Raw genomic sequence first — 27,458 nt, 5'->3', positions numbered from 1 at the left:
GAGAAAAAAGCATCCTGGTGGAGTCTGGCAGTGCATAACACAAATTATAATAAAACTACGAGAACCGAAAATATATGTTGACCAGATATTCTGAAAATTTTTAGAGCATCGTTGCATTTAAGTCTTACTTTAACTCTGCATTTTCTTCTGTGGTACATGTGATGAGGGTAAAGTGGGTATTTGCTAAATATCAGTTAATTGAATGATCAAGCATTAACTTATAAATACAGCACCCATAGAGCAGGGCTTTCAAACTGAGGTCCTAGATCTTCCCAACCCAGGGATCGAACTCAGGTCTCCTGCATTGCTGGCAGAGTCTTTACTGTCTGAACCACCAGGGAAGCCCAAGGTCCTAGAACCACCCTCCAAGGGGTCTATAGAGAGAAATTGGGGGTTCTATTAACTTGTAAAGGAAAAAAAAAATTACATCCTTAATTTCATAAACGTCTAACTGAAATGCAGCGTTTACTTTCATTATAAACATGGAAAAGAAAGTGGTATTACTAAGACCTGTGACTTAGTCACCAGTAGAAATCACAAATATTTTCATGTCATGCTACAGAAGAAGCAGATACGGAAGAAATAAGATCTTTACTCATCTCTGCTTTGAAATTACTTTCATTAGTAGATGTGCTGATCTTGTTATTTAATGTGCATTGATAAAGAAGCACTTTTATCACAGACCTTTTCTCGAAGTTTTAATAACTGCATTATAATACAGTTGCTTTCTTTATAGTCCTTTGTATCTTATGTCTTTAAATCTTTCTGCTGAGGAGGGGTCTGTGAGCCTTGCTGAGCCAGAGGTCCGTGGAAGCACAGGTTAAGAGCCCTGCTCTGTACTTGGTATCCTTTCTGGATTTCACCTGTGTGTTTACATGTGTAACCCAGGAGATGGCATGGTTCACACCACTGTGACTCACCCATGTGTTTTTCTTTGTTTTTTTTTTTTTAATTTTATTTTATTTTTAATTGGAGGATAATTACTTTACAATATTATGATGGTTTCTGCCATCACCAGCGTAAGACAACATAAACTGTCGCTTCATTTTAGATTTATTTTCTGCATCAGTCAGGGCAGTGGGTGGGAATCAGGGTAAGGGGTTCTCCAGGGGGTTCTGATACACTCCCCAGGTGAGACTCCCTGGATAATAGGCTCACCTACACCATTGCTTCAGAGATCAGAGCGGACACCCATACTCATGGGACACCCATTAGTATTAGATGGGCTAATACTCATCTCCTTTGCCCACATGTCATCCTTCAAAGAAGACAAGCTATGCTTCATTTTTTAAATCTGGCCCTTGCCTGGCTTGTTAAGGAGGGGCAAGAAGGCTTTGGGTATCCACCTTTCCCTGGTGGTAGAATGATCTTTGCAGATAGATTTCAACAGTCCAGTGGATGTTCACCCCTGTCCCTCACCTCTGAGGGACACACAAAGTGAAAACTTCCTACATAGCAAATCAACCCATAAACATGGGACAGTTAAGATTCGATGGTCCAGCAAGAAGAAAGGATAGTCTTACTAGCGTGCCAGGCACAGTTTTTTAATGCTTTACAGATACCTCGGTTACTTCCCACAGAGACCACTAAATAAAAAACTCCCACTGTCCCCCATATTACTGATGAGGACACTGAGGCCCAGGGAAGTTAAGTTTGCTCCAAATCACACAGCTAGTAAGGTGGGGTCTTTTTTCCCCCATTTTATTTATTTTTTAATCGAAGGATAATTGCTTTACAGAATTTTGTTTTCTTCTGTCAAATATCAACATGAATCTGCCAGAGGTATACATATGTCATGATGGGAGTCTGAGTTTCCAACCTGGATTGTCTAGTCTAACTTTATGTCTTATCTCTCAGAGAAGCTAAATAAGAAAAAAATTCAGTTTAAGCATAAAGTTCATTTAGTAAACATGAAAAATGCGAACCCTGTTTTAGAATATGTCAGTAGCTTATTTTGTTCATAAAAATGTGTCTGACATATTGAAAATTGATTTTTTTTTTCAAAAGGTCATTGTCCCAAGTGACACTTAGCCTGATGTAGCTTAGTTTCAAGATGAAGTTTCCTTCTTTCCTGCAATTTTTCCCCCTGCATCCTGTGGTCTCTAGATCATGCTTCCTGAATTCAGGTGGAAATGACTGTGCGCTATAGATTTTTCTAGTCACAAAGTAGTCAGTGGACACCAGCCATGAGGATTGCTATGTTGGTGTGTAGATAGCTATGGGATTCTTCTGGTTCCTTTTCCTAGGACCATGTTTTTGGTAACTTTTTGAGTAAAGAGCATTTGTTAAGAAATGAAATCTCTCCGTGTCTCAAGTGCAAATGATCTGCTGACAACTTCAACAGAACAATCCTTTCCCTAAAAAGAGAAGTGTTGTTAGTCTCTCAGTCGTGTCCAGCTCTTTGCGACCCCATGGACTGTAGCCCACCAGGTTCCTCTGTCCATGGGATTCTCCAGACAAGAATACTGGAGTGGGTAGCCATTCCCTTTTCCAGGGGATTTTCTTGATCCAGGGATTGATCCCAGGTCTCCTGCATTGCAGATGCAGATTCTTTACCATCTGAGCAACCAGGGAAACGCCAAGAAGAGGTTGTAAAGCAGATGAGAGTTTCAAGACACCACCTCATTTTTTGCTTTTGCCATAAAGTACTATTAATGAATCAGTCAACAAGTATTTATTGAATGACTAGTATGTACCTGTAATCTTTTATGAGCTTGACTTTGTTTGAGTTCAAGTTGATGTTTTCTGGCTAAAGAAGTGAAAACATCTGATTACTGATTTTCTTTCACTACCTAACCTGGGACTTTGCACCGGGTGGGGCTGACACAGGATGCTCTCAAGGCCCTTGGCTGGCATCCTGTACCGAGTTGTCTACCTTGCTTGTGTGGAAGGAGTGGATGGGGTCTGGGCAACTGCAGTTAATCCAGCTCCCTGTCCCATTTTAATTTTGTAAAATTTAATTTAAACAACAACAACAAAGAATCAAAGACCATTCATCTAGTCCAACTCTTACTGTACAGCCCATGTCTGCTTCATGTTTAAAAAGGCTGAAGTCCGCCTAGTGCCTTGCATGAAATAGGTACTTAACAAGTGCTAATTAAATAACATGCAAAAGTATCTTTTAAGTTAAAAAGCAAGTTTTTCTCCCTCTTTTTTTTTTGCAAAGACAAAGCAAAATTACAAACAATGTATAGTATAGAAAGATGACTTTGTTGCCACTTTCCAGAGACTGCCTTCATCTAACTCAAATCCTAAATGAAGTGAAAGACAGTGAAGTCACTCAGTCCTGTAGGACTCTATGCAAGTCGCTCAGTCCTGTACGACTCTTTGTGACTGCAGGGACTGTAGCCCACCAGGCTCCTCTGTCTGTGGAATTCTCCAGGCAAGAATACTGGAGTGAGTAGCCATTCCCTTCTCAACCCAGGGATCTTCCCAACCTAGGGATCGAACCCAGGTCTCCCACATTGCAGGTGGATTCTTTACCATCTGAGCCACCAGGGAAGTCCAAAATCCTAAGTGAAACAAAAGTAAAGACTCCACAGTATGCACTGAACCTGTGCAAACTGAATTAAATTACACACAATGCTGACCTTCTAAAGGGAGGGATCACAAGTTATGTGAGGTGTGACCTAAGAAAACACATGGTGCATTTGTGTTTGTGTGTGTAGGAGGGGTGCGTGTGGAACACGGACAAACATCGTGGTGGGTGGGGTTGAAAGAAGGAAGGCAAGATGAATGATGGGTGTCAGGGAAGGTTGTACAGAGGATGGAGAAGGGATCTAATGACTGGGGAAAGCGTTTCATTACCCTTTGCTAATAAATAACACTAAAATGTATATGTTATGGTAGATTTATAAACAGTTGCCTTGCGTTTTCTCATGTAAATGCTATGGCACTAGTTGGGTCCTTTCTGTCATTCTCAAGACCTCAGGCCATTTTGTTTGCAGATGAGGACCTGAGGGAGCCCTGGAATTGTGCCTTCTCCCCTCTTACGCTCACTCCTCATGTGAGCAGGTTCTTCCTTGGGCCCATTTTCATTGCTCTAGCAGAAGTCTGCAAGTGGACTTCTGCAGACAAAGAAGCTCTGGCTGCACAGTCACTTCTTATGTGTCAGTGACACCCAGTCTACACACACAGCGACTCCCCACCCCCTGCCAGGGTGTCAGGCGTCGGTGCGGAGGGGGAATAGAAAATGCTTATCTCTGAAGGTCCAGAGCAGCCGCACCCATACCACACCAGGTGCCAACGGTACCAGGAACCCCAGGATCTGGTGAGCAAGGCAGCTGGGTGCTCATACCAGGAGACAGATTACCCTGCGACCTTAGGCCTGCTTTGTCACCTGGCGCCTGCCAGCTTCCACTCTTTCTCAACAATCCAGATTCCAGTGTTGGTGTGTCTTCGCTTTTTCTTTTAAGAACAAAAATGGTTGGCAAGCAATCCTGTACGGGTTGACTGTTTTCCTTTTCAAGGGAATCCAGCATGTCTAACACAAAGCTGGAACAGACTCAGGTGGGAAATTGACATGACAGCTCAGCTTGTTAGCCCATCCACACCCCGCTGCCCACCAGTGATGGGCTCAGGCCATAGTGATTCTGGGTTATGGTTTGTGTTCTGCACTTCAGATTTATGTTTTGAACCCTGGAACATCTGCTACGTGACCTGCTGGTCCCACGAATGAGATGCGCCATGCAGCCCTCCCAGGGTACAGGAAGCAAACTGGGAACCCCAGCAACACATCAGAACTCTGTTTCTTCTCTGTATCCTCCTCAGGTGTATGAGTGATTTTAATGAGGACTGCTTCCGAGCTGGGGTACTTTTTGTCTCTGTAGTGCTTTGTTGGGTGCTGTCTCCCTCCTTTGTTCTGTCCCCACCTTCTCCCTGGAGGTGGCCTGGGTGCCTGCTTTTCCTGTGCCTGAAATGAGGTAGAGATGGTTTGGGAGGGGGTAGTTGACAGCAAGCTGTTCGTTAGCAGCCTGCCTTCTGCCGCGGGAGCTCGGTGACTGGCAATGGCAGTGTTTTAAAAAATAAAGATTAGAAAGAAAACTCTGCAGAAGCATCCTGTTAGTTAATTTTCTGCAGCCGGTGGAGGGAAGGTCTGCTTGTCAGCCTGTATTTCATGCAAGTCCCCCTGACCCTGTCAAGAATGGAGGATTAGGAAGCCCTCCCCTCTTCTGTCCTGGCTGCCCTGGGATGTAGGTAGAAGGCTTGCAGTACTTCCTGAAGGGAGGAAAGCTCTGGAGACCAGGGGCATGTTGTAGAGGAGGATTGGGGCCCTGAGTGGTTCTGCTTCCAACCAGAGGAAGGAACACAGGGAGCCACCCTTCTCCCACCTGCTTGTCTGGTTGGCCACGCGGGGGCCCTGGTGTGGCCCGTGCTCATCATCTGGAGTACGGAGGAAGGTGGCATGTGGCATGTAACATCTGAGACACTTCAAGGCAAACTCATAACTGTATCAGTTGTAATTTAATCCAAAATTGTTAGCACATATTCATTTTTAAAATGTGTAAATAATTTATTTTGAATTCTTATTGCATACATATATATGCATATGAGTATATAAAATTATGTATGTGTACGTGAATTACTACACAGCTAATAGTTTAAAACTTAGAAATTTTATTATATTCTTTTAATCATTTAAGTTGGCCACCTGATATGAAGAGTCAACTCATTGGAAAAGACCCAGATGCTGGGAAAGATTGAGTCCAGGAGGAGAAGGGGGTAACAAAGGATGAGATGGTTGGATAGCATCACTGACTCAGTGGATATGAGTTTGAGCAAATTCCAGGAGATGGTGAAGGGCAGGGAAGCCTGGCCTGCTACAGTCCACGGGGTCACAAAGAGTCAGACAAGACTTAGTGACCGAACAGCAAACATTTAAGTTTGATTATGAGTCCTCTCGTAATTAGATTCTTAATTTGGCAGACCCAATCTATTAGATTCTCCTATATGCTTACAAAAGAGGATACGTAACTAACTTTGCAGCTCAGGAGCTGATCCTCCTTCTACCTGGGGGTAGTTATGGCCACAGCATCAGGTTTTCCTATTCCTTTACCTGCCTCCTCATTCCATATCCGGTTGGCTTATTCATAGCCACCCTCCTTAGAATGATGTTCATGCAGTGCTTTATGAAAAATATTAGTGACAGAAATAGAACAGTCACACACACCTGCCCTCCCTTGCTTAAGATAAATTTAAAAAATCTCCCTATTATATTCCACTTTCCTTTTTATGTCAGTTGCCTTATTCACTTGGTTGCCCGTTTTGTTTTCATGTTCATTGATATTCATGGTCTTGACAGATCCAACCTTTAACTGTTATTGATTGTATTTTCTTTTTGATGTTGGAATTATCACAAGCTGGCAGTGTGATGTCCTTTTAAGTGGGCCCTGACGCCTGATCGCTCCTACCCCGGACCTTCTGGAGCGGTTGTTTACTTTTGTGCAGCATGCTATTGCAGGCCTCTCTTGATTTTTCCTGCCCCGAGACATGGAATCAACAACTCTCCAAGAAGCCGTGTTAAAATTGGCATCAGAAGGCTGATCTGCTGGGGATGGGTAGAGAAATATCCCTTTAATTCCAACCCCCTTTTTTCTTTCAAATTTTGTAAATACTCCCTCAGTGTTTTCTCAGCTATTGACAGAAAAAGTTTTGGAGGTGGTTGGTGCCTCGTTTGTATTCAGTTGCTCTTGGTTTTCGCTGAGCGATCCTGGTCAAATGACTTCAGCTCTCTGAGCCCCCTTCCCTCGTCTGCCCAGCGAGGGGGGTCTTAGGTAGCAGGGGTCTGAGGAGTGAGTGAGCGGTAAAGGGCTGAGGCCTGATGTACAGTCAGCACTCCTTAAATAGTGTTGAGTGAATGGACAGGGGCTTCTCTCAGGCTGCTTCTGGGACCTGTCCCAATTCCTGATCCGGGGGTGGGTCAAGAAGATCCCCAGAGAAGGAAATGGCAACCCACTCCAGTGTACTTGCATGAGAAATCCCATGGACAGAGGTGCCTGGCAGGCTATAGTCCACAGAGTCGCAACGAGTCGGACCCCACTGAGCATGCATACACACCTTGGAACCATCTCTGCAGAGTTGTGAATGGATTACTTTATCCTTTGGAGCCTATCACACAGCAATTTTGATATAGACATTTGATTTAAAACTTGCTCAAAACAAAAAAAACTTGCTCAAGGCCCATAAAATTCACCCATAAATGATGCTGTTTCTTTACTCATTTCTTTCTCTTGCATTTTCTTAAAAAGTAAATTAGATGTATACAGTCTTTGGATTTGATAAAAGTCACATTCAGTGATATGTTGCTATTTAGAAATGGCACCTTCCCACCCCTAGATTACCACTCCTGCTCATTACTGTGAACTCAAGGCCTTTTATTTTGCTGGAAAAAAGCTAATAAATGACGTTTCTACCTCATTTCCCTAATTATGGCTTAGAAAATTGTGCTATCTTTTTAATTGCTCGTACTGGCTTGTTTCCTTTTTTAAAGAATTAGAGTGATGAAGATGATTGCAACTAACATTGGTTGTAGACTCACTTTGTCCCGGGCACTGTGCTGAGTGCTCTCCCGTGCATTAATTAATGCCTCACCCTCTCTGTGCGGCAGGTATAATAGTCACGCCATTTAGCAGGTAAGACTCAGGTGTCTAAGAAGGTCACAGATGGCAAATGAGGAGCCTGAACCAAACTTCAGGCCATCCGACTCCAAAAGCCCTTGCTCTGAGCTATGATATTAAACTGCCTGCCATTAGTACTCCATCCATCTATGTATCCATCCATCCCTCTATTCATTGGTTTTTGCTTCTGGGGTGATATGGTATGTAAATAAAATATTTTAAAAATCCATAGCACCGTGAGGTAAATGTGCCAAGCCTTTGTTGAAAAGTGTTAGTCACTCAGTCGTGTGCAACTGTTTGCGACCCCATGGACTGTAGCCCTCCAGGTTCCTCTGTCCGTGGAATTTTCCAGGCAAGGATGCTGGAGTGGATTGCCATTCCCTTCTCCAGGGGATCTTTCCAACCCAGGGATCAAACCCAAGTCTCCTCCATAAGCCTTTGTTGAAGAGGTTTCTAACTGCACCTGACTTTTCTACGATGCTTTATGGAGTTTGCATTCTTTGTTCCTTCATTCCATCTTCATTTTGAAAGTTCATACTAGACCTCACCCCCTGTACTGGATTGAACCTGTTAAACATGCTGATTTTGAGGAAACTGTTAACTTTCCATCAGTTTATTTATGAGACCTATAATCATCTTTCAGAAGCACCTTGCTGCTGCTAAGTCACTTCAGTCATGTCCGACTCTGTGCGACCCCAGAGATGACAGCCCACCAGGCACCCCCGTCCCTGGGATTCTCCAGGCAAGAACACTGGAGTGGGTTGCCATTTCCTTCTCCAATGCATGAAAGTGAAAAGTCAAAGTGAAGTCGCTCAGTCATGTCCAACTCTTAGCAACCCCATGGACTGCAGCCTACCAGGCTCCTCCGTCCATGGGATTTTCCAGGCAAGAGTACTGGAGTGGGGTGCCATTCACTTTAAACAAACAAAATCCTCAGAAAACCTTAGGACACCAGGTTCAGCTCATCTGTCATGAGGAGTGACATCCGAGAGGCTGCCTGGTGGTTTGCTGTGGTGTTCTTGAGAGCTGCCATCGATGGCGGAGAGACATGATAAGGACCAAAGGAAGAGAGATGTGTTCAGATAATGGGGGCAGTTACAGCAGGAATTAAAACTGTTGGCTGCTGACTTTAAATAGGTGAATGTCCTAGAAAATTTTAAATGTGTATCTAAGTTGGGGTCAGGGAGAGGGAAGGGCATATATAAACCACCACCCCCTCAACATACACACTCAAATAGTTTTCCTCTAAATTACCTGCTACTCATACATACAGTTAGGCAGATACACACATACATATACATACACACACACTATAAAATCTACCCCCAAATCTTTGCTACTGAAGAGCCTTGTCATGAAGTGTCATCTGGGGACCAGCAGCCTTGCTAGCATGTGAGAGCTTGTTAGAAATGCAGAAAATTGTGCACAGTTGCAGACTTGAGGCATTAGAATCTGCACTTTAGCAAGAGCTCTGGATAATTCACATGCACATTAAAGCCTGGGCAGCCCTGCCCTAGAGGGATGCCTTTTCCTCCAAGTTCATTAACTAGGGCATCATGTGGCTTTGGAAGGATAGAGGGAAAGCCTCCCTGTTTGATCACTGTGGAAGGAAAGAAGCTTGCCCTCCCAGTAGTGGAAAAAAGTCCTTTTACTATTACTCATTCCCACGTTATACAGTCTTGAGTAGAAAATTAAGAGGGAAGCTGGACCAAGCTGGCACATTTGTTGCCACTGACACCAACAGATGGTTACAATACCCAGCTAACAGGCTGGTGAGGTTCCATAGGTAGTTTTGCTCGAGGGCAGCAGTCTTCAAGGGAGATTTTGCTCCCAAGGGTCATTTGGCACCATCTGGAGACGCTTTTGGATGTCACGTCAACAGAGAGACAGGGTAGTGCTTCTAGCACCTAAATGGGTGGAGGCCATGCCCAGGACAGCGCCTGCAACAGAGAACAATCTGACCCTAATTGTGCGTCTGTAGTGCTGAGGTTGAGCAACCCTGTTTAGCAGATGAGTTTAACTTATAGCAAGTCTAAAATCTTTTTAATTATCCATTACTCATTTAAATATTTCAAACATGCTAAATAATTAGGACTAATAAATGTTAGCTTCACTTTCCTTTTTTTTTTTTTTTGGAAAGAAATAAAACATTGTTGTTTAGTCGCTGAGTTGTGTCTGACTCTGCTTCCCCATGGACTGTAGCCCAACCAGGCTCCTCTGTCCATGGGATTCTCCAGGTAAGAATACTGAAGTGCCATTTCCTCCTCCAGGGGATCTTCCCGACCCAGAGATAGAACCCTTGTCTCCTGCTTGACAGACGGATTCTTTACCATTGAGCCACCAGGGAAGCCCAAATAAAACATTGACAATGCATTTATAAGGACAGTTTCAAAGTCCTATCCCCTCACTCCTTTCCTAGAGGGAACCACCTTCCTGAGGGTGGGCTGTTTCCTTCTGGTGTATGTTTTTGTACTTTGATAACACATTTTAGTGTCCGTGAAAGCAGCCTATCTTATTGCACAAGCCCCCTCTGTGATGGCTTTCTCCTCTATTTGTATGCTGCAGGCTGTTTTTCCAGGAGTTTGAGCCAAGGCATGAACAGAGAACAGGACTGTATCTGTATGAAAATGGTTCCCTTTTCTGAGTAATTTACATTTCCTTTAGGCGGCGGTCAAAATTTTTAAGGAAAGATGTTTAATAAAGAAGTTGCTGCAGAGTCCATAGTGACCCAGAATTAAGCAGATAGATAAACTTGTCCTGACATTTGTTGGAAGAGATGATGGTGATAATGTTCCTGGCGCCACCCCCTTCCCTGCCTGCACGCCCTCCTTTCTCCTAACGTGGCACCTCTCAGCCCCGCTACCAGCATCCTTGGAAGACATTTCCTCCATCTCTGCATCATTTTTTTTTTTCCGAGCAGGCCTGTTTCTATGGCAACTGTTAGATTGAAAGATGAGCGGGAGCTGGGCGGCGAGGCTGGAGTGAGACCTCAGGGTGGTGGTGTGTGTCCCTGACGTCACCCTCTGTGCTCCCGGATAGGATGGCTCTGGCTACTCCCATTCAGGGCTGCTGGCCGCTGCCGCTTTATTAGCAGGACTGCCAGGGTCTCTGATAGCTGTGCTCCTCCTCTTCCCCCTCCATGATTTTCCTTTTCACTGCCCCTTTTCCGTCCTGGCTCCAGACTGTCATTAAGGATGCACAGCTTAATTCTGGCATGTTTGGGGATGCTCTTCTGCCCGGCATTCTGGAAGGGCAGGGGGGCATGGCAGCGTTTCACCTGACGTCGATGGTGCCGTGAAGTCCATTCTTTCCTCTGCCAGAATACTGACTATGCAGAAATTTATCGAAGCGGATTATTATGAACTAGACTGGTATTATGAAGAATGCTCAGACGGTAATTATGGCTCCTGCAAAACAGAGCGGGGATGTGTAGGGCCATTGTCCCTTCGGGGGAGGGGGTGTCCTGGAACCTTCCTGGGCAGACGGGAGGAGGGAGGGGCATGGGAGTGGCACCGCATGGCTCTGACCGTTGCGAAGGCGTGGTGAAGGGGGACAGCAGGTGGGCAGGGCTCGTGATGGGGGGAGGCTCCTTGGCAGTCTGGAGATGGTGTTGGCGTGCTGGGCTTGTGAGCATTGCACTTAAGTGGGATTGAATTCTCTCTGGGGTGATGCGTGTGTGTGTGCATGTGTGTGTGTGCAAGTGGAGATGTCATCATCTATGGTCCAGGGACTAGTGTCTTCAGGAAGTGGTCCTCTGGCCTTGGAGAATCCAGCTTTCCTGGGCCCAGACCTGGGAGCCCAGGGGAGGCTGGAAAAAAAGGCAGAAGCAGCGTCCCACCTGGCAGTCAAGTCAAACGAGTTATCTTGCGGGATCCCACAGAGATGGGGGTGGGAGATGTTGGGAGGGGCTGGAAGAGTCTGAATCCTTCGTGTTTGGGCAGGGAGGGTGTGGTTCATTCCAGAGGAGACTAGGCAGAGTTTCTGTGGCTGGAGCAGCCTCGGGAGATTCCAGACACCAGGAAATGGCACTCAGGTGCATTCTCAGGCCACAGGGGAGGGGCCTCGGGCGCCTGTGGGGTTGGCATCAAATTGTATATGACACAGTTAACCTGTCGTCTTTAATTCTTCTTTAAAGTGGCCCTCTATCACATGCCTTTACATAAACACACACACAAGAGGACCCAATATCTGTATACTTGAAGGGTCCATTCCCTGGTGATCATAATGTTCTCAGCCCACACGAGCCAGTAATAGGTAAAGTAACTGCTTTTTAATTGAATTGGGAGTTTCAGATCACTCTAACATGACTACATTTGATTAACCTGAATGATGTAACTGGCTGGGACCTGGCCTCATTAATAAGCCGAAGAACTGCATAATTATCTCTGTATTTGCTAATTTCAGCCTTGACTGTGAGCCACAGAAGAAAGGCCAAAAGCTTTTGTTGGAGGGGGTGGGTGGGTATTTAAACGCACTGAGAAACTTCCCCAGCTGAGCCCCACCATCCCCGAGCGTTAGATACAGACATTGCCATGTCGCGTCCCTGTGCATCTGTAAACGTCTTGAGTGATGATGATGGTGGGCAGCTCCCAGGGTCGTGAGGGGGAAAGATGACTCAGTTGTTTTTTTTGGGGTATATTATTCTTAAAGCAAGTTCCTATCCTATTACCCAAGTCCAGGCGGCAATTATAGGGGTGCTTCTTTTCAGATTCCATCATTGACCTCTTGAATTTTCCTTGGTGATTTGTGACTCACTGAACCCTCCATAACTTTTTAGAGTGTGGACCACTGGAGCACGGCACATTGGTTACAGCGGAGGGCCTGTGCCACCTCCACCTCCCAGGGGACCTGTTGGGTGTGGCCATGGCTCCCCCGGAGCTGTCCCGGAAGTGACGGGGGAAGGGTTCTTACTATCTTGCCCTAATTGTGACACCGTCCAGCTTTATTTACACCCTTGTCTGAGGAAATGAAGGCAGTCACTCGCGGTGCTCAATCTGAAGGGTGAGAAGAGGCCTGCTCTTGTCTGGGTGTCTCTCAGAAGGATTTTCTTACCCAGCCCTGTCTTGGTTGAATCTTTTGGCCCCAGGCAGCCAGATCTCTCTTCTTCCAGAAGAAAAGGAAAACTGAAAAAGAGGCAGCTCATCTGTCCAAGGGTAAATAAATGTTGATAGCAGTTACTGTCTAAGTGTATGCTGAATGAAATAGTTGCTTTTCTCCTCCGTACCAATTTGGATGAAGTAGAAAAGGCCACTGGGACAGAATTTGCTGGGACAACTGACATTTTCATAATCCCATTTTAAAGGTAGTTAGCAAAACAGGGAATCAAAGGAATGGAAGCTCAGAACTAATGTGGTTTAGGAAAGCCCCAAAGGGAGTGGGGAATTCAGGGATACGCTAATATTGACGGTGCTTGTTTATACACGTCTGACTAGTTCTTTCCTGACCTCGCCAGGTTAGTCTGGAAATGGAGGCAGTGCGCCTTTGTTTTTATGCAGCTTTGGAACTGCAAAGCAGTCTTTGAATAGCCCTTTCAGCTCCTGGTTCTGAACTTCCTTCCTGGTGAGGAGGCCAGGTAGGAGTTGGACACACAGAGTGTTGCTTTGTCTCTCTTATTATTTGTCATTGCAATCTTTAATGTGGGAAACTTCCAGGGAGCTTTCCATAGTAATAACAAAAGATGAGTCAAATGTTTTTAAAAAGATGCAAAATCATCATTTATGTCATAGTTACTGACTTGCACTTAAGTTGCAAGGTTAGCACCGAAAAAGTAATACATAAGGGTGGAAATATAGACTGCAGGACAATTAGGGACTGCTCTATTAAATGTGGACTTAAGAAACGGCTGCTGTTCTCTTTTGAGGTTTATTCAGTCTACCGACTGTATCCTGCCCCCATAATGAGTTTTAGTTGTGAAGTCTTAATACTCTGTCTCATCCCCTCAGCCCCCCAAACACATTCAGACTCCAGAGGGCATAACAGGGGCATGGTGCAGGAGCTTAGAATAGTAAGCAGTTGGAGAGGTTGATTGCCCAGTACCCTAAAGTGATTTTTAGAGGTTTGAAATAACCAATGATCAACACAGTAGTACAGCAGTGGCCTGTGCAGAATTTGCACATGTGCACTCAGCGTTTATAGCTTAAAATTCTAGCCTCAAACAGGTTCCTGGTTACCCACATTAACTGTGTCCCATCTCTTAATTGCAGGAACTTCTAAAACCTGGCAAATCATGAGTCACCCCATTATTTAAAAAGCATATTCCCAGACTAACTCCAGACCAGGAGAGGCCCTGAGAAATCGGAATCTTTAGTGCATGCTGTAGGTGATTCTTTGCAGCAGGTATGCTTGGAGAACAGTGCCATGGAGACCATCCTGGGGCCCAGGGGTCTAAAGATGATTCTTTCTGTCTGTCGTGAAATCTTAGGTTGTTTCTTGGCTCCACTGATCACTTAAGAAAAATATGCTTAGAAAGAGTGTGAGGCCTTTTTAATTTTCAGAAAGGTTTGAGTTCGAGTGTATGTTCCTGAGTTAAAGAAACGGAGTGCACTTTCATAATTATTCTAGAAATAGGCAGAATGGCTGGAAAAGCACGGCCCGGAGTCTGCCTTTGAGGCCCGTGTTGCATTCTCTGTGGCTGTGTGGTATTTAAAAACAAAACTCAACTGATGAAGATAAAACTAGCATTCTTCAACCATTCAGGAATTGAGCCTCATCCCATCTAGCAAGTAGAAAGAACTTGGAGGAGCTGTATGAAATGGAAGGCTTTTGTAGACAGAAGGCAGCGGGGACAAGAAAAAGGATTATCTCATCTTTCTTTGGGGGACGAGTGGGGTCTCTCAGGCCCATTACCTCATTACTGCTGACCAGGAAATTCCAGACTGTCTGGCTAAGACTTCATTCCTGGGAGAGGCTGAAGCTGCAATTAGGTCAGGTATTAAGTCTTGGTTGACTGCCCCCGGGGCTTAGCACAAGCGACTCCATTGGAGGCCTGTTGTCTCTGTTTGCCAGCAGTTAGGCACATCCTGGGACCCCATAAGCCTCCAGCAAACCCAACTCTCCCACCTGGAAAATGAGGACAACCCCCCTGGGCCATCTCATAGGATGGTAAAAGCATGAAAATAAAGTAAGAGCTCGTTGTGATCAGCTAAGTCCTAGGCCAGTACTTAATATTATCTTTTCAGAAACAGTACTAGTTACTAGGTTCTTTTTAAAAATTCCTCTGAAAAGGTAACTGGTTTGTTGAACAAGGTATAGTGTCTTTACCCTGTTTCATGCTGTAGTCTCTTCTGTAATCATCCACCCTTGTGTCCCTTTTTGCAACATTATAGATTTGAATGTCGGGGTGGGAGATGAGGGTAGTTCATATTGATTTTATAAATGGAAACACTCAGGCAGATTACACAGTGATTGTTCTTACAACTTCTTATCCATGATGAAAGTCCATGGCATTACACTTAGGTGGCACATACGCTGTTCCGCGATTGCAGTGACCTCTAAAATGTCACCCAGAGTCAGAGTGACTGGTTTGTGAGTGAAGTTTTGTCAGATATTTTAAGCATTCACTGAGAAACTGTTAAAAGGCTTTTGAGATGATTTTCTGACTTTCCTGCGCTTGTGTCGAACATAGGTAAGCAGGCCCCATTTTTCATGTTTCCTGTGGAGTGTACCCCTGGAGGTAGACACTGACTTTCCCTTTCCAGGCATAGCTCTCTTCTGAATGACTGCTAAGAGGATATATTTTTTTTAAGAGTTAAATGTAAATATATGATGTAGCTGTACATTTTTATCAGCAACTTTAGTAAAGCAGAGATAATGTCCTCCCTTAGATGTAGAAGCAAAGGGCTCAAGAGCTGAGAGAAGGCCAGAGGGAGCAGAGAGACCAAGTTTTTAGAGCTCTGTGTTTCTCTCTCTGTTTTTTAAATAGCATAAGCAAGGGCCTTGGGGAAGTGACCTTCAGCGATGGGCCACCTGCTCTGTGTGGTCAGGGAAGTAAAAGGACAGCGAGGCTCATGGAGAGTGGAGCAAAGTGCACGGGACACAGAAGGGCAGGAGACTCTTGACTGTGCAGGAGGAGCTGTAGCAGGAACAGGCTACACGGGAGATGCAGGTCCAGGAGTGCCAAGCTCCTGTCTAAAGACGAGGGGCAGCCTTGGGTGTACCTGTGCCATGGGACTTTTTGTATTGATGGAAGCATTCTGCGCTGTCCAGTTTGGTAGCCACTAGCCCCTTGTGGCTGTGGAGTGTCTGAAATGTGGCTACTGTCACTGAATTTTGGATTTCATTTCATTTTAATCAGTTGAGATTTCAATGTAAGTGGGTAGCTCTAGTGGCTTGCAACCACTCTTTGGACAGAGGAGGATGGAGCTTCGGGGAGATGCAACCGTGGAGGTTATGTGAAACAGAGCTGGAGAGGACCCTCACAGGAAGAGGTCCCTCTGCCCACTGGGAGGCAAGTGACACTTCTCTCCCATAGCCTTGAACTTCCCTGGACCTGGGTCAGAACCACTCCCTTCCTGCTTGCTCTGAGCCCCTGCATTGGTCCTCACTGCTGGACAGCACACAGTGTAGCTGCTTGACTGCTGGGGTGAGCAGCTTCCCGAGGGAGGGCTGGGCCACCCTCAGCTCCACACCCCGCGTCCATGTCCCATGGTCCATCTGTCACCTGGCACAGGGATGGCCAGGCCTTCTTGCTGGCCTTTAAGTGTCATATTCTGTTTTGACTTTTGGAAAAACTGTTCTCTCAGACAAGATGCACTTTGGCCCATCTCTGCCTTTAACCTTGAAGCGAATGCAGAGGTGGATGAGGTTGGAGAATTCCCTCACATTCCTGCAGAGGAAGTGGGGCAAAGGAAGGGGAAGGGGTTTGAGGTGGGGGTGGGGAGTACCCTGAAGAATGAGGGAAGTGAGAGAACGGGGGTGACATGGGCAGGCTAGAGTAGTCTTGTGTTCATGACACCATGTCCTAGATGTATTTTTAATTTGCATATATTTTTTTAAATTACATAATACAAAGAGACTTGGACATCATTTACTAAGGGTAGCCTAGGATTGAGTTAAGAGATGAGTATAACCAACTGGTAATGAGTAAAATCACTTAATAGTATTTTCAAATATATGAAATCAGCTCTTGTTTTCATTCGTATATACTGTAGCCCCACCCAGTAACCTGCACATCTCATAGTCCATCTGATACTCACGAATTAAGTATGTACAAAGTGGAGATTTCTCCCTCCCTCCCTTCCCAGGTCTTAAGACTCACTGTCATTTGAATTGAATTAACAAGCCCCAATTTGATAACGTCAATGAGATGAAAGAAAGTATCCCCCCTCCCAGAGTGTATGCCTTTATAAACATTGTACTTAAACTTATGAAGATTTTCAAATGTGATTTTGTGCTTCCTGCCACTGAATTCCTACTGACCCAAATTTTTATAAACAACACATTTTTACCATTGTAAAATGTAGCAGTTCTTTTCAGGTTCCAGAAAAGTAGCCTGTCAAGGCATATGTCTTTAGGTATTAATTTTAATAAAATCTTTATTCTATTTCATTTTCTGTCTATAGGCACTGGTCTATGGTCTTCTATTCATTTTTATGGAGGTAGTGATTCAGTGTAGAGTACATTTTTAGCTGCCTAAGAAGGATCTGCAGCCTTAAGGATTCAAAGATGGACAAGACCAAGTTCCTGAACTTGTGCAGAGAATTCTTGCTGACAATCTTGCCTCTGCTAAAGGCCTTCTTGGTTACCTGAGGGAGGTGACTGGGCAGAGAGGTATTTTAGGCCTCCTGCTAAAGCTTTTAGGAGCAGAGAGAACTGCCACAGTGTAGCGGGGAGGTGGCTAAAGCCCAGGAATTGTAGAATATGCTGTGATTCTCTGAGACACCAGTGCTTCAGGCTATCTTTCAGAGGATTTGATAGAAGGACCTGCCATTTCACCGTTACAGGCAAAATCATATAGTGCAAAGGAATTGATTATGAGATATGCAATAAAACTGGATTCTTTTTTTCAGGCAACTTTGCAAACTTTTAGGCTATAGATTTTTCCCTTTTTATCCTGCAATTAGAAAAAATATATTTATAAATTAAGTAAGAGTGGAATTTATAAAATGCAGTTTAAAAAGAGCAAATGTAATGTATTATTACCAAAAAAAGACTGGGATGAATTAGGCTTAACACAAGTAATGTTTCCTGCAATTTACCCTTTTCCTCTTGCTAGAAACCCAAATGGTCTTTTCCTTCCCTGTCCAGCACTGTGTCATACTGTTGTCACACTCAAGATTTGTTTCCCTTTTGAGGCACACCCACAGAAGCTCTCTCATCGGAGAGTATTGGGCAGTCAGTCACCAGGGCACCTCCTCTGCCAGAGCCCGAACTTTGGACAGGTGTATGTATCTGCTTGAGGCATAATAGGTAAATTACCCTTTGCAGTCGCTCCGTGAAACTTCCAGGAAGTCACCATTCCTCATTGCTTCTGGGGGAGGAAAAGTGGGAGAAGAATCTGGATCCAGATAGCTGGCCTGACACCATGCACCTGCCTACTCCCCTCCCATCGGACTCCATAGCACCTGTCAGAGCCACCCCGCCCCCCACCTCCGTCCAGCCCCGCCCCAGGACTGGGCGGGGCTTTCCCGTTCCTGATAGGTGCTTCACCCCCTCCGCCCCACCTCCTGGCTCTGGGAGCCACCCCCTTCCGGGTCCACCTGGATGACGATGGGCCAGTGGCCCTGTGCACACCCTCCATCTCAGCTGAGCCCGGGCATGTCTGTGGCCCCCACCAGGCCCCTGCGTACGCCCCAGGGGCCCCGGCCCCAATGCCTCCTCCGGGAAGGCAGCCAGGAGCTCCCTCAAGGACAGCTCCTTAGGGTGGTGTTTTGGCTTTGGGGTGACTTCAGCAATGTCCCTAAGAGATGTGGGAGAAGAAGAATGTTTTGAGTATGACTGCCGGAATGAAGAGAGGAAGCCCACCCTGGAGCAGCAGGAAACCCTGGACCTCTTGGAGGAGGGTAAATTCTGTTCTTTGCTCCAGTCTGATCCTTTCCCTGTTAGCATCTATATAAACTGGCTGTTTTACTGGTCTCACAGCAGTCTTTTATTTCCTCAGCGGAGTGTAAGGTCAAGTACGCATGTCTTACATGGTGACTGTCAAGCCACCAGGAGAGAAGCTGTGTTTCCAGCATCCTGGGACATCCCCTTGTCCCCTTTTTTCTTTCTAGTTTACACCTCCCTCCTGGAAGACCACTCACTGTCTTAACTTGTATCCTCTTTGGTTTGTTTTGCCTGTTCTCGACTATGTAAATGGAATCAACAGTGTGTATTATTTTGTCTAGCTTCTGTTGCTTAACTAATATCTTTGAAATTCATACTTGTTGTAAATATCAGTAGTGCCCTCCCTCTTTGTGGCATCTTAGCACTGTGTTTTCGGAGAAGGCAATAGCACCCCACTCCAATACTCTTGCCTGGAAAATCCCATGGATGGAGGAGCCTGGTAGGCTGCAGTCCATGGGGTCGCAAAGAGTCGGACACAACTGAGCGACTTCACTTTGACTTTTCACTTTCATGCATTGGAGAAGGAAATGGCAACCCACTCCAGTGTTCTTGCCTGGAGAATCCCAGGGACGGGGGAGCCTGGTGGGCTGCCATCTCTGGGGTCGCACAGAGTTGGACACGACTGAAGTGACGCAGCAGCAGCAGCAGCAGCAGCACTCTGTTTTAAGAGTTTTCATTGTTTTCGTTTGACAGAATGAGTTTTGGTGGGTTAATAGAAACTTGAGTCATTATTAAATGTTTTTGTTTATTTTAGGAAATTGTTTATTTAAAAAAATTATTAATCGCCAATTTGAAATAGGGGTTTTTAAAATATATGTATAGAGAGAAATATTTCTAATAGAAAAATATAAGAGCTGACTTTGGAATTACCTGGGAACCTACCACCAGGCTATATCAAAGAGGTGCTGCTTTTTGAGAAGAGGAAGGGTATTAAATAAAGATACACCCAAATGTTGAGTGTGAGCTTCTTAGTCGGGCTTTTGGGGTTTTCACTCAGAGCCTAGAAAAAGAGATTTTGCAGGGGAGTGGGGAGGTGGGGTAAAACAGAAAGTTTAAAGAGCAACTGTGGGAAGTTCTTTAGGTTTTGAGTAAAAGCAATCAAAAGATTTTTTTCAAAATTCTGCTCTCTGATGGCCTGTTTCCATGTCTTAAAATAACTTTTGTTCTTTAAAGGGTTTATAATTGGCTGTATACTGAACGTGTTTGTCTTTTGAGGTTACTACCCTGAAAATATTATAGGACAGTTAAAAGTGTTTAATTGGCAAAGGGGAGTGGGGAGCAGGGGCTTCCCTTGTGGCTCAGCTGGTAAAGAATCCACCTGCAGTGTGGGAGACCTGGGTTCGATCCCTGGGTTGGTAAGATCCCCTGGAGAAGGGAACGGCTGCCCACTCCAGTATTCTGGCCAAGAGAATTCCATGGACTGTAAAGTCCATGTGGTTGCAAAGAGACATGACTGAGCGGCTTTCACTACTACTACTAGGTGGGAGCAGTGCTGAAGCCCCGAGCTCCACCCAGTCCTTCCCTGAAGGAGATGATGGAGGTGAAAGGAGAGAGGCGTGACAGCTCCATGGGGACTGTGCATTTATTGGGTTCCTGGAGGTGATCAGGAGAAAGGCATCTATCTGTTCTAACAGAACCAGGGCTGGCCCAGACCTCACTATATCAGCTTGTGTCACTTAAAGGCAGGCCACTCAGCATGTGGACTGGGTGCCCATGTCACCTGGGAGCTTGTTAGAAATGCAGACTCTCAGGCAGCACCGCAGACCTGCTGAGTCAGGATCTACATTTTAACAATACCTTCAGGGGATTCCTGTGCACATTAAAATATGAGATGAGTTGCTGTCTTAAACCATAGTAAGATGATTTTTCAAATCAATTATTGAGCTATATGGTTCTAAATGAAAGGTTATAATACATTCTAGAAAAGTAGTATATATCCTTGTCAAGAGAAGGAAAAATATATTGCACATATTTTATATATATTTCATATATCTATATATTTTGAACCTTTTAAAAAAAAACTGACAGCCAGATGATAATGATGATGATAGCCTCTGTTTATTATGTATTTACTATGTTCCAGGCGCTATTCCAAGTACTTTTAAGTAGATTCATGCATTTAATCTTTAAAATAAGCATAGGAGTTTAAGGACTGTTGTGATTTTCCATTTCATAGGTTTATAAGAAGAAATGTAAGCAACTCATCTGAAGTAACACAGCTCGTAGATGATTTCAACCTATGTAAACTGGCTCTAGGACCCTACAGAGACTGCTCTTAAATACTGTGCTAGCAGTTCTCAAGGTGGGGTCCCATCTGGCAGCATCAGTATCACCCAGGAACATGTTACAAATGCACATTCTTGGGTCCAGCTCCAGATCTGCTGAATCAGACATACTGGGGTGGGCCCAGCAGTCTGGGTTGTAACGTACCCTCTGCATGATTCTGGTGCGCCTTGCCCCGTGCTGGCCCATGTCTCACAGATGCCAGGGTCTCCACTTTGTGGTCATATTTGACAGAAGGGAGGATTGGGGACCTGCTCTGTATTTGCCCTCTTAAGATAGTCTGTTATAGTTCTCTTCCTGCTCTTATTTGTTCCCATCCAATTTCCCTCTTTTCTCTAATAAAAAAAACTTTTAGCTCTCCAGAAGGTGAAAATAATATTTTCAAGACAGTAACTGCAAAAGAAAGATACAGTTGATCCTCGATATCCACGGGGGATTGATTCCAGGACCACTGTAGATACCAAAACCCATGGATACTCAAGTCCCTCATATAAAATGGCACAATATTTGCATAGAACCTACACATATCCTTCTGTATATATTAAATCTCTAGATTACTTATTGATACAATGACTAATACTTTGTAAATGCTATGCAAATAGTTGCCAGCGGTGGCAAATTCAAGTTATGCTTTTTGTAACTTTTTGGAATTTTCTTTGTTTCTGAATATTTTCAATCTGGGGTTAGTTGAATCTGCATATGTAGAGCCCATGGATATGGAAGGCACACTTCATTGTCAATGTGCTCAGTTTTCTTTGGAAAATAAAATTCACGAGACTTGCTCCCAGCCTGAAAGAAGTGTGTGGTGTAGATCAGGAAGACAGGGATTTGGTTTGGAATGCTTGGTTTCTGTGTCCACTTTTGCTGGAAACAAGGAGTTCACTGGGCACAACTCTGTTTTCTTCTGATCCTGTCACACTACCACAAGTGCAAGAGAAGTCTCTGTGAATAGTGAAAATACGTGCTTGATGTAGATGTAACTGTGTTCCCTGGATTCTGAGGTGGTTTCCTACACTGTTAAAAGTTCCTAAAGAGATGCTTTTGATTGAAAACTGAAAGATAAAATCAGTTTGGTGTAACAGATCAAACCAGTCAATCCTAAAGTAAAATCAACCCTGAATATTCATTCGGAGAAGGCAATGGCAACCCACTCCAGTACTCTTGCCTGGAAAATCCCATGGACAGAGGGGCCTGGTGGGCTGCAGTCCATGGGGTCACTAGGAGTCGGACATGACTGAGCGACTTCACTTTATTTTTTCACTTTCATGCATTGGAGAAGGAAATGGCAACCCACTCCAGTGTTCTTGCCTGGAGAATCCCAGGGACAGGGGAGCCTGGTGGGCTGCCATCTCTGGGGTCGCACAGAGTTGGACACGACTGAAGCGACTTAGCAGCAGCAGCAGAATATTCATTGGAAGGACCGATGCTGAAGCTGAAGCTCCAGTGCTTTGGCCACCTGATGCAAGGAGCCAACCCATTGGAGAAGACCCTGATGCTGAGAAAGATTGAAGGCAGGAGAAGGGGTGACAGAGGATGAGGTGGTTGATGGCATCACTGTCTCAATGGACATGAGTTTGAGCAAACTCCAGGAGGTAGAGAAGCTCAGGGAAGCTTGGCATGCTGCAATCCATGGGGTCACAAGAAGTTGGACACAATTTAGTGACTGAACAGCAACACTAATATTGGCAGCCAAGGATACAGGAGACATATGTTGGTCCCCCCAGGTCATCTTGTGGGAGTGATAGGCACTTCCTGATGTCACCCATTTCATCTTCAAAGCGGCCTTTGAAATAAGCATTATTTCCATTTTGCATTCAAAGCAACTGAGACTCAGATAGGTTATCCAGAGTCCCAGCACTGTAAGCACAGAACAGGGCCCTCACCCTGCTGTGGGGTCTGCCCTCCACCACACCTGGCTCTCAGCTAGTAGAGCCGTGGGCCCTTGCCTTGCATTATCTCACATTATCTTCCTAACCCACGAGGCACCCGGAGAAGCAGCTTGCTTGGATCACACAGCTGTCAGAGGCAGCATGGCTCTTTTTGTCTTCAGGAGAGAAAATGTCTAGGTTCTGTGTCCTTCTGGTCCCTGGAGGCTTGTGTGGTGCAGAAACTGACTTGATCTCAAGTGATTTCTTGCTGAGTGGTATTCTCTGAGGTGGGCTTTCTTGTTTTCCCCACATCCCTGAGATGGAGCAGGGTGGTCACAGTGCTGCTGAGCGATGATGCAGTGGTCACACCCCTCTGTGCCCGAGCTGTCATACCAGCTCCAGGAAGACACTGGTGAACAGTGGAGTTTTCTCATCACATCCTTGTGGTTTGTTGTGGGGCAGTTTCCTCCCGCTTTCTCGAGGAGGGGTCTTTGTCATGTTTTCTCACCTGGATGCTTCTGTGGCTGTCACTCAATTACCAGATTGATCACTGATTTCCTGGCAGGTATATTCAGGATGGCCTTCGGGTGGCAGGGTTTGAAAAGAGCATGTGGCGTGGTCTGGGGTTTACTGAGCCCTGAGACTGAGAGAGTGCACATCCCCTCATCAGAGGTGCCTGCTGCCAGTCAGTAGTCAGACTTTTGGACACAGGCCAGTTTTCAGGGGCTGAGCACTACCCAGTAATTATCATCTGCAAAAAGCCGGGATGCAAATGATGCTGTTAGACAGTGGGAACCCAGAGCTTGATGGAGTGCCTCGGGCAGGTGTCCAGATTCTTTAGTGAAGAATTCCAAGGTGAAGCACAGGAGCAGCACCAGTGGAGCTCATTCCTCCAGTCTGAGAGGGATTCCTCATTTCTCAGAGCCCCAGGGATCTCTGGGGCTAGAGGAGGAGGGCTGGGCCGTGTGGGGGATGTGCAGTGGCCTGCTGGTGGTTGTGATGTCTTGTGGGGTGGGAACGTCCACCCCAGAGAGAAAGTGCCATCAGGCCTTGGCTCTGGGGTCTGTACTGATACAGGGTGGCTTATAGGACTCTGCCCTGTAGGGTCACATTAGAGAAAGGAGCTGGCCTAGCTTATCAGCACTGACCTCACCTCTGTTACAAAGGTCTCTCTGCCCATTGGTTCTGTCACCTTGGTTTCAGCCTGGGTTTGTTTGATAGTATCCATGGATGCACCATGCATGTCCCTTGCTCAGGGCTCTTTCTAGGGTGGAGGTACCAGCAGCACCCCAGGGCTGGCAATGGGCAAAGCTGTGCATTTTGTGGTACCTGTTCCCCAGTCCCTAGCCATCTGAACTCCCTAAGAGCTTTTCTTGCCTGGCGCTTCCTGCTGATTCCTCTGTATTGTGCTAATTTGTCTTACCTTCTCAATTAGGGCTTAAATTCCTCAAGGGTAGGATTTATTTTGTTTACTCAGCTGTGCTTGCTGCTAAGTCACTTCAGTCGTGTCTGACTCTGCGACCCCATAGACGGCAGCCTACCAGGCTCTCCCGTCCCTGGGATTCTCCAGGCAAGAACACTGGAGTGGGTTGCCATTTCCTTCTCCAATGCATGAAAGTGAAAAGTCAAAGTGAAGTCGCTCAGTCGTGTCCGACTCTTAGCAACCCCATGGACTGCAGCCCACCAGGCTGCTCCGTCCATGGGATTTTCTAGGCAAGAGTACTGGAGTAGGGTGCCATTGCCAAGAGCCCCAATTTGGATGTCAAATAGAATCAGACCCTCTCATAGCTTTGTGACCTTGTGTAATTTCATGTCTAAAATGTGGGCTATGGTAGCACTTCCCTCCTAGGATAAATGTAGACATTGAAGGAGGTGGTAGACATCCAGCACTTTAGCAGACTGCTGGGCACGTGGTGAGCAGTCCATCAGTGAGCCATTTGGTTATCACCAACAAGGCCTTCATTAAATACCCTGGTGATGAATGGCCCCATGGGTCATCTCTGAGTGTTTCAGTCTAGGGCAGGGTGGATGATTGTAATTCCAACATACCGGGTTCAAGTCCATACTTATGTCCTGTCTGACTTTGGACAAGTCACTTGTCCCCTCTCTCTGCCTCACAGTGTCTCATGGAGGTCATATCTGTGTCACCGTGTTATACTGGTTTTAAGTAAAATAGTATTTGTAAACTGCTCCTGGTAGCTGTTGCTGCTGCTGCTAAGTTGCTTCAGTCGTGTCCAACCCTGTGCAATCCCATAGACGGCAGCCCACCAGGCTCCCCCGTCCCTGGGATTCTCCAGGCAAGAACGCTGGAATGGGTTGCCATTTCCTTCTCCAATGGATGAAAGTGAAAGTGAAGTCCCTCAGTCTTGTCCAACCCTCAGCGACCCCATGGACCGCAGCATACCAGATTCCTCCATCCATGGGATTTTCCAGGCAAGAGTACTGGAGTGGGCCTGTTGTAAATACTTGATAGTAATTTTCTTTTTCTTCCCAGTCTCTTCAGTAAGTTGCTCTGGTGCCCTGCTCTCAGACAACCCTGGCAAAGGAAAGTGAGCCAGTACAATCATCACACCCTAATCTCAACTGATAGTGATGCTGATGAGCAGGCAAATGTAGCCAGACTGCCCTGTCAGGTCTCTACTCTTGGCAAGTGACACCTCGCTCCCACCTCCCAGTGCATAGACCCAGCACCATGCAGATGCTGGTCATGACCAAACACACTGCCGTTAGCAATGAACTGGGCTCTGGGTTGGCCTTTGCCACCATGCCATCTCCAAGACTGTCCCTAAAGCTGTCGTGATCAGCCAGCACCTTTCACCTGTGAGGACTCGTGGCCAGCAGTCTGCCTGTTTGCTTCTGGCTTAGGACCACAACTGCTTATTAGTTGATGCCTTTCTGTTAATGCAGCTTCTTTCTTAGCAGCTTTGTGCCTCATCATATCACACTGGACTTGAACTTGGCCTGTTTCCAGACGTCTTCTTTTTTTATGCAGGAAGCCTGGTGGGGAGGGGATTTCTTTCTAAGATACATGTTCATCTGGAGGTGATGAGATATACACCAGGCTTTTATGTTTTCATCCCTCTCCGGGCCCTCTGGTTGGTTAGAAATGAGCCTTTCTTTGCAAACACTGGTCTGGGAGTAAAACAAACTCTTCCATTTTTTTGAGCGTCAACTATGTGTCGGGCCACCATGTGACTTGTATAGGTGGGAAGGGACATAGGTTTGTAAGAATTAGGTTCATTATGCTTCTGTCATTTTGGACATGGAGCCATTTAAACAGAAATAACAAGGAATTTGTTCTTTTTTCATTTTGTTCTAACTGCGGACAAATGAGCATTGTTTTTTATTACCAAGTACTGTAGTACTGTGGACCTCACTCTCTTCCTGTACACACATCAAGGGCTGCATGAAAATAGTTAGGTTTTACTTTTTTTTTTTTTAAAGCCAAATCATGTGTGGAGAAGGAAATGGCAACCCACTCCAATGTTCTTGCTTGGAGAATCCAGGGATCGGGGAGCCTGGTGGGCTGCCGTCTTTGGGGTCGCACAGAGTCGGACACGACTAAAGCGACTTAGCAGTAGCAGCATGTGTCTTATAGGTCTTAGTAGTTAATACACTTGGGCTTCTGGGCCAAGTCTAAATTATTTTGAAAATAGATAATAAAGGGCAACAGCCAAGGGAAGGGCATGGCTGAATCTCCAAGAAGTGGCTGTGACTTGAGGAAAGTATAAAAGTGAAAATTAGAACGAGTGGGCATTATGGATGTATCATGAACTTCTGCCATCTAAGCAAATGCTATGAACAATTATCTAATTGAAAATAGTCTAGTCCATGTGGATTCGTTCATTTATGTGCCATTTATCAGTGCTGATTTTCTAATCACTGATTTGCTACTCCTAAACACTTTTGCTGTTTGAGAACATTCTTTTGGCTGGAGAAAGGCTCCATCATGAGATCAAGAAAGAATGCGTTTGTCATATTCTGTTGAAATGACTGGCTGTGACATATGTAGCCCAGGGATGCTTGTTTGCATATAATTTGATGATAACTTAAAATATTGACGTATAATTTACATACTGTAAAATCCACCCATTTTAAGTGAACAATTTATAGTGTTTTTTAGTAAATTTCCGGAGTTGGCAACAGTCACCATAATTCAGTTTTAGAACGTTCACATCTTGCCCTCTACCATCCCGCCTCGTAAGATCCTTCATGTCTATTTACAATTAATTCCCTTTCCCTACTTCTCATCTTGGATTTCCCTGGTGGCTCAGTCGGCAAAGAATTTGCCTGTAATGCAGAAGACCCCGGTTTAATCCCTGGGTCGGAAAGATCCCCTGGAGAAGAAAATGGCAACCTACTCCAGTATTCTTGCCTAGAGAATCCCATGACCACAGACTGTAGCCTGGCTACTGTCCATGGGGTCACAAACAGTTAGACATGACTCATCGACTAAAGCACCACCACTCCTCATCCCAGGGAACCACAGATCTGCTGCCTGTCTCTATAAGTTGCCTATACTGGATACTTAATATGAATGGAGTCATACAATATACGGTCTTTTATGTCTGGCTCCTACTGAGCATAAAGTTTTCATTTGTTTTCAATACCTTTTGGGGGGAAGTAGATTTATTTGGTAGAGCTTCCT

The 27,458-nt window shown here is 45.4% G+C and overlaps 1 protein-coding gene across 11 annotated transcripts in view; it reads left to right on the top strand.

The window, feature by feature from the left end:
* TRAK1 (trafficking kinesin protein 1) overlaps nt 1-27,458 on the top strand; it is a 100,982-nt gene that overhangs the window by 29,345 nt on the left and 44,179 nt on the right. The window contains exon 1 of one of the 11 annotated variants that reach the window (XM_027523148.1): nt 10,669-11,010. The exons of 6 other annotated variants lie outside the window; for them this stretch is intronic. In XM_027523148.1, coding sequence (XP_027378949.1) covers nt 10,947-11,010 — 64 coding nt within the window. In that variant the 5' untranslated portion in view covers nt 10,669-10,946. Of the gene's footprint in view, nt 1-10,668; nt 11,011-18,401; nt 18,617-27,458 lie in introns of those variants that run through there. 4 more of the 11 variants (XM_027523150.1, XM_027523152.1, XM_027523146.1 and 1 more) reach the window with 4 other exon arrangements.

Source organism: Bos indicus x Bos taurus, chromosome 22 (assembly GCF_003369695.1).
Source record: "Bos indicus x Bos taurus breed Angus x Brahman F1 hybrid chromosome 22, Bos_hybrid_MaternalHap_v2.0, whole genome shotgun sequence".
NCBI lineage: Eukaryota > Metazoa > Chordata > Mammalia > Artiodactyla > Bovidae > Bos > Bos indicus x Bos taurus.
The sequence above is the reverse complement of the archived record's forward strand: the minus strand, read 5'-3'. Positions and strand labels throughout refer to the sequence as shown.